The sequence below is a fragment of the Mesocricetus auratus genome, unplaced genomic scaffold (assembly GCF_017639785.1).
Source record: "Mesocricetus auratus isolate SY011 unplaced genomic scaffold, BCM_Maur_2.0 Super-Scaffold_100041, whole genome shotgun sequence".
Lineage (NCBI taxonomy): Eukaryota > Metazoa > Chordata > Mammalia > Rodentia > Cricetidae > Mesocricetus > Mesocricetus auratus.
The window spans coordinates 1,782,411-1,788,805 of NW_024429218.1; the positions used below are offsets into that span (position 1 = coordinate 1,782,411).

A 6,395-nucleotide genomic window follows, 5' to 3' on the forward strand; every position below is an offset into this window, starting at 1 on the left:
GGTTGACCCTAGCAAAGACTCTTAGTAATGGGGGATGCAGAACCTGAACTGTCCATGGTCTGTAATCAGGAAAGGCCTCCAGTGGAAGGACTGATACACCCAGCAAGCCACAAATGCCACAATCTACAAATTGTCCTGCCTGCAAGATGTGCTGGGGTAAAGTGGCCAGAACTTGTGGGAGTGACCAACAATGACTGGTCTAACTTGAGACTCATGCCGGGGTGAGTCCATGCTTGACACTGCCTGGAGGCCAGAAATCAGAGACTGGATAGTCCTGAGACCTAGGACTATAGAACCAAATAAACTGGGGAAAAAGTCAATGAAATAATTCCTAATGATAGTCTGCTATATTCAAACACAGAAGTCTCACATAATCATAATCAGAGAGGCTTCATCCAACAACTGATGGGAGCAGATACAGACCCACAGACAAATGTGAGGCAGAGCTTCAGGAATCCTGTGGAAGAGGGTGAGGAAGAATTATAGGTGTCAGAGGGGTCAAGGACACCACAAGAAAATGGCCCACAGGTTCAACTAAGCAGGGTTCATAGGGGGTCACAGAGACTGAATTGACAATCAAGGAGCCTGTAAGTTCTGACCTGCATCCTCTGCCTATGTGCTATAGTCGTGCACCTCAGTGTTTTTGTGGAACTACTAACAGTGGGAACAGGAAACAGTCTGATTTTGGGACACTTTTCCTCCTACTGGGTTGCATTGTCCAACCTTAATATGAGGAGATGTGCTTAGTCTTCTTAAAACTTGATATGCCATGTTTGGTTGATATTATTGAGAGGTGTGCTGTTTTCTGAAGTGAAAGGGGGAAGAGTGGACCTAGGGGAGGGGAGAGCTGGTAGGGAGGGACTTGGAGAAAAGAAAGGAGGAGAAGCTTCACTGGGAAAAAGAAAAAATACATAACTTCAAAATAAAAGAGAGAGAAAAAATGTTGTTGTCCCTTCCAAATGACCTAACCATATGCATGTAAAGCAAATCACTCACTGAGCCTCTCACAATTTGGAAATAACAGAGGCAATATTAATCACCGCCACCCCATGCCACTCTGTGAAAAGGCTTGCCACAGTACAGCAAGCACTAGAAAGGGACATGTGTGCAAGGTTCACAGTGTACCCCAGCCCTCACCAACTAGAGATGTGTGCCGGTACCCTACATGTGGGCAAAGTTCACAAGGCACCCCAGCTCCCACCAAATGGAGGCTGTGTGCAGTACCTTTCTTGTTGTATGTTGGGGAAGTCCTGTTATTTGCCTGTGCATTTGTCAATAAAGTACTGTCTGGCCAATAGAAAACCTAGATAGGAGGGACTAGGAGTCGAGGAGGATTCTGGGAAGGGGAAACACAAGAGAGTCAACATGTAACGCCATTGGGGGTAGGAAGCCTGGAACTATTCTCCGGTAAGAGACATACTTAGATTAACAATTATGGGGTAATTACTTAAGGCAGAGCTAGCCAGTAAGAGACAAACAAGGCCAACAGCTTCATAATGAATATAGCCTCCTGTGTGTTTATTTGGGACTCATGCGGATCTAGAACCAGGCTGGCGCTGCAGAGCCCAGGCGACTGGCGGGGGATAAACCAAACCGGCTAGCAAAAGGAAAGCTTCTCTTAACAAAAGTTGTATACTTCAATTTTCTCCTCTATAAAAGGAAGACATTAATATTCATTTTGTCCAGACATGAGAACCTGACTAGTGGTAATTGTTATTGCCCATCAGTCCCTGCAGCCCCCAAGTCTATGCATTGATAGTTTGATTCCCAATAAGGCTTCATCTGGAGACAGGACCTTTAAGAAGTGGTGAAGTTAAGTGATGGTGAGGCCTTGAGCCAATAAGATTAGTGTCCTTATAAGAAAAGGCATCCATGAGTACTCCCTCTCTCCCTCCCTCTCTCCCTCTCTCTCTTCTTCCTCCCTTCGTCCCTCCCTCTCTCTGGGTACTAGAAGAAAAGGCTACTTGCAGCCCAGATGGCCATCTTTGAGCTAGGATGAGAGCAGGCATCAGAAGATGAACAGCTAACATTTAGTGCTACATTCCCATCCTCTGAAAACTGGGAGAAAACACATTTTCATTGCTCAGGCCACCCATGGCTCCTCCACGCTGTGTTTCAGAGTGCAGACCAGGAGCAAGGTCCTGCTCTCTTCAACTCCCCCACCACCTCCTGGCCCCATACATACACACTGATTGCGCTGGTCCCAGCAAATGCAGTTATCTCAAGAATACAAGCAGCCTACAGATTGCAGCCTCTTACTTTAATGACTCTAATTTATCTCCAGCCTAATCAATAATAAATCAAGCTAAGTGGAAGCAGAACAACTCGCCCTGAGGCTGTGTCATGTTCAGTTGGGAAAGACAACCCCCTTCAAAAGGCTGTGCCTGACAACCAGTCCTCCTGCCTACCAAGGTAGGTCATAGAGTTGGTGAGCGGGGCTCTCCCAAAAGGAGCTCACTGGCTTTTTCTCCCTGAAGCATTCACCCTGTGTGCTCCAGAGGGGCATGTAGAGTTACCACATATACTCCTCATTTAATCTTAGCAGAAATGAGTAGGACCTCATGTACTGTAGGGAAACTGAGTCACAGGCTGTATAGCCCCAGTCCCACATCCCTTCTAGACTGATGCCTGGTGACCCTGCAAAAGCTAGACTTTCAGGGCTAGAGGTTTGCTGAGTCTTTCCCCTATCTTCAATGCCACGATGGCACTTCTGGAAATACCCTTCTTGCCGGGCCCCTGAGGCCTACAGAGCTACTCCGTAGCCCAAGGACAAAAACAGTGTGAAAAAGTGCCCCGTAGTTGAGTATTAGGACAGCTGTGAATATGTTCCTTACCATGTTGTGAAGGGATTCTAGATGAAGCCAAAGAGGAGTATCTCTCAATCAGTGCTCACAGTTATTCATCTCTGATGGGGCATTGCAATCCTTCATGGGCCGAACCTATGATTAAGAACAACACTGACCATCCTGTGTCCGGCTTAGCTGGAAGAGAAATTGTAAATCATGTCCATGTTGTGAAACCACTTTCCATGGAGGAGGAAGGAATCCATGAGAGTTTATGTAGTTACCATGGCAGGGGCATCCCCAGGCCTCACTCCTCCCCAAAGAGGTACAGGCAGTTAACAGGAGCTGAAGAGGAGAGCTTTGCTCTCTTCAGTGACGGTGCTACCCATGAGTTTTCCTGCTCCTGTTTCTGTAAATCACCCAATTACAATGGCGCATAGCACTGCCTGTATGTGGAAGCACACCCCTCCAGGCTTCCACTCAGATATCACTCCTCAGAGAAACCTCAGATTCTAGTCTGTCAGTTAACTGGAAAGAACAGGATCTGGGAATCATCCCTGTGTTCTTAACTTATGTCTCACTTGTCACTCTGGTCATTTCAGCCATGTAAGATACTTCCCTGGGGCTCCCGTTCCTCTCCTATCAAACGGGACCATCACAGGTGGCATCTACAGAGCTTTTCTTATGTCAGCCTTGTTTACTTAAACCTCACAGGATCCCTCTGTGGAGGTCCAATGACCATTTTACAGTTGAGGGAATGGACAGAGAAGCCAAGAAACTTCCCTGGCATCCACATGTCATAGTGGGATGTAACTGGTTTTTCCGAAGCCACAGAGCCTACAAATGAACACTTCCTGCAGTGTCCCCGGAATGTTTGTCTTCTCAGGCCACATGGAAGGTTGGTAATATGAATGCTGAAAAGAAATGACCCGGCAGTTGACCGACCGTCGGAGGCGGCGCGGCGGCCGGGAAGGCAACGGCGGGGAGCGCGATTGGTGTATCCATTTAATTCAAGAAAATGGAGACCGAGCAGCCAGAAGAAACCTTCCCCAACACCGAAACCAATGGTGAATTTGGCAAACGCCCTGCAGAAGATATGGAAGAGGAGCAAGCCTTTAAAAGATCTAGAAACACAGATGAGATGGTTGAGCTGCGCATTCTGCTTCAGAGCAAGAATGCTGGGGCAGTGATTGGAAAAGGAGGCAAGAATATTAAGGCTCTCCGTACAGACTACAATGCCAGTGTTTCAGTCCCAGACAGCAGTGGCCCCGAGCGCATACTGAGCATCAGTGCTGACATTGAAACGATTGGGGAGATTCTGAAGAAAATCATCCCTACATTGGAAGAGGGCCTGCAGTTGCCATCACCCACTGCAACCAGCCAGCTCCCGCTCGAATCTGATGCTGTGGAATGCTTAAATTACCAACACTATAAAGGAAGTGACTTTGACTGCGAGTTGAGACTGTTGATTCATCAAAGTCTGGCAGGAGGAATTATTGGTGTCAAAGGTGCTAAAATTAAAGAGCTTCGAGAAAACACTCAGACAACAATCAAGCTTTTCCAGGAGTGCTGCCCTCACTCCACTGACAGAGTCGTTCTTATTGGAGGAAAGCCTGACAGGGTTGTAGAGTGCATCAAGATCATCCTTGACCTTATTTCCGAGTCTCCCATCAAAGGACGTGCACAACCTTATGATCCCAACTTTTATGATGAAACCTATGATTATGGTGGTTTTACAATGATGTTTGATGATCGCCGTGGACGTCCTGTGGGATTTCCCATGCGAGGAAGAGGTGGTTTTGACAGAATGCCTCCTGGTCGAGCTGGGCGTCCCATGCCTCCTGCTAGAAGAGATTATGATGATATGAGCCCCCGTCGAGGACCTCCACCACCACCTCCTGGTCGAGGTGGCCGGGGTGGCAGCAGAGCCCGGAATCTTCCTCTTCCACCACCACCACCACCCAGAGGGGGAGATCTAATGGCTTATGACCGAAGAGGAAGGCCTGGGGACCGCTATGATGGCATGGTTGGGTTCAGTGCTGATGAAACTTGGGACTCTGCTATTGACACATGGAGTCCATCAGAATGGCAGATGGCTTATGAACCACAGGGTGGTTCTGGATATGATTATTCCTATGCAGGGGGTCGTGGCTCATATGGTGATCTTGGTGGACCTATTATTACTACACAAGTAACTATTCCCAAAGATTTGGCTGGATCTATTATTGGCAAAGGTGGTCAGCGGATCAAACAAATCCGTCATGAGTCGGGAGCATCAATCAAAATTGATGAGCCCTTAGAAGGGTCCGAAGATCGGATCATCACAATTACAGGAACACAGGACCAGATACAGAATGCACAGTATTTGCTGCAGAACAGTGTGAAGCAGTATTCTGGAAAGTTTTTCTAAGACTAGTGAAGAACTGAAGGAGTCCTGCATCTTTTTTTTTTATCTGCTTCTGTTTAAAAAGCCAACATTCCTCTGCTTCATAGGTGTTCTGCATTTGAGGTGTAGTGAAATCTTTGCTGTTCACCAGATGTAATGTTTTAGTTCCTTACAAACAGGGTTGGGGGGAGGGCATGCAAAAACTAACAAACATTGAAATTTTGAAACAGCAGCAGAGTGAGTGGATTTTATTTTTTGTTCATTGTTGGTGGTTTTAAAAAAAAATTCCCCCCGTGTAATTATTGTGAACACCTTGCTTTGTGGTCACTGTAACATTGGGGGGTGGGACAGGGAGGAAAGTAATAGTCCACATGTCCCTGGCATTTGTTCAGAGCAGTGTGCAGAATGTAACGCTCTTTTGTAAGAAACGTTTTATGATTTTTAAAATAAATTTAGTGAATCTATTTTTGGTGGTCTTTTTTTTTTTAAGGCAATTTTCAAATGGTGGTTGAATTTTCCAGCCCACCCCTAAACTAAACACTAAGTTTGATTTTCAGCTCCTCTGTTGGATATGAGTACACCTCTTGGACATAGGCAAAACACATTGACAATTTCAGTTAGGGTGGTTTCTTTATGGTTGGAAAGATGGGGCTTGATAAATTTCCATCACATTCATGCTTATAATAAGCTTGGGATTTTGTTTGTTTTTGCAAATGTTTGCCACTACTTTCTAATAGTTTTCTATGTTTGTTGTGGAGAACTAAGGTGGGGAGCAATATTAGAAGAGATAACCAACCATATGCCAGAATCCTGATGGGCAATGAGCTTATTATTAATCAGAATAACACTTGGTTATGGAAGTGGCTGATGCTGAGTAAATCCTGGATATTTTTGTTAGATAATTTCTCACTTATAGACAAACTGTCAACCTGCTAGTGTCTTGTTAGTTGAACTTTGTAAAAATATATATATACTTGTTTTTTCCATTGTATGCACAATGAAAGAAAAAAGATGTACCATTTCTCTGTTTTGTGTTGAATTATGTAGGAAATGTTTGTGAACGATTCAAAAAATGGAAAAAGTTCCTGTGGATGTTTTGTGTAGTTAAATTTGGCATCTGTATTGATAGTTCAAAATACACATCTAAATAAAACTTCCATGATGTCTGCCCAAAAAAAAAAAAAAAAAAAAAAAAAAAAGAAATGACCCAAGACATGAGGAGAAAA

General features: G+C 45.1%; 1 protein-coding gene across 1 annotated transcript; it reads left to right on the forward strand.

Annotated features, from left to right (window-relative positions):
• The first annotated feature begins 3,721 nt into the window (after window positions 1-3,721).
• Window positions 3,722-5,633, forward strand: LOC121135674 (heterogeneous nuclear ribonucleoprotein K). Its single transcript, XM_040734802.1, has one exon. The coding sequence runs from the start codon at window positions 3,802-3,804 to the stop codon at window positions 5,191-5,193; it is 1,392 nt and encodes a 463-aa protein (XP_040590736.1). The 5' UTR covers window positions 3,722-3,801; the 3' UTR covers window positions 5,194-5,633.
• Window positions 5,634-6,395: the final 762 nt, after the last annotated feature.

Excerpts from the sequence above, each read along its gene's own strand:
- LOC121135674 (XM_040734802.1), top strand. The coding sequence starts at position 3,802 with ATGGAGACCGAGCAGCCAGAAGAAACCTTCCCCAACACCGAAACCAAT.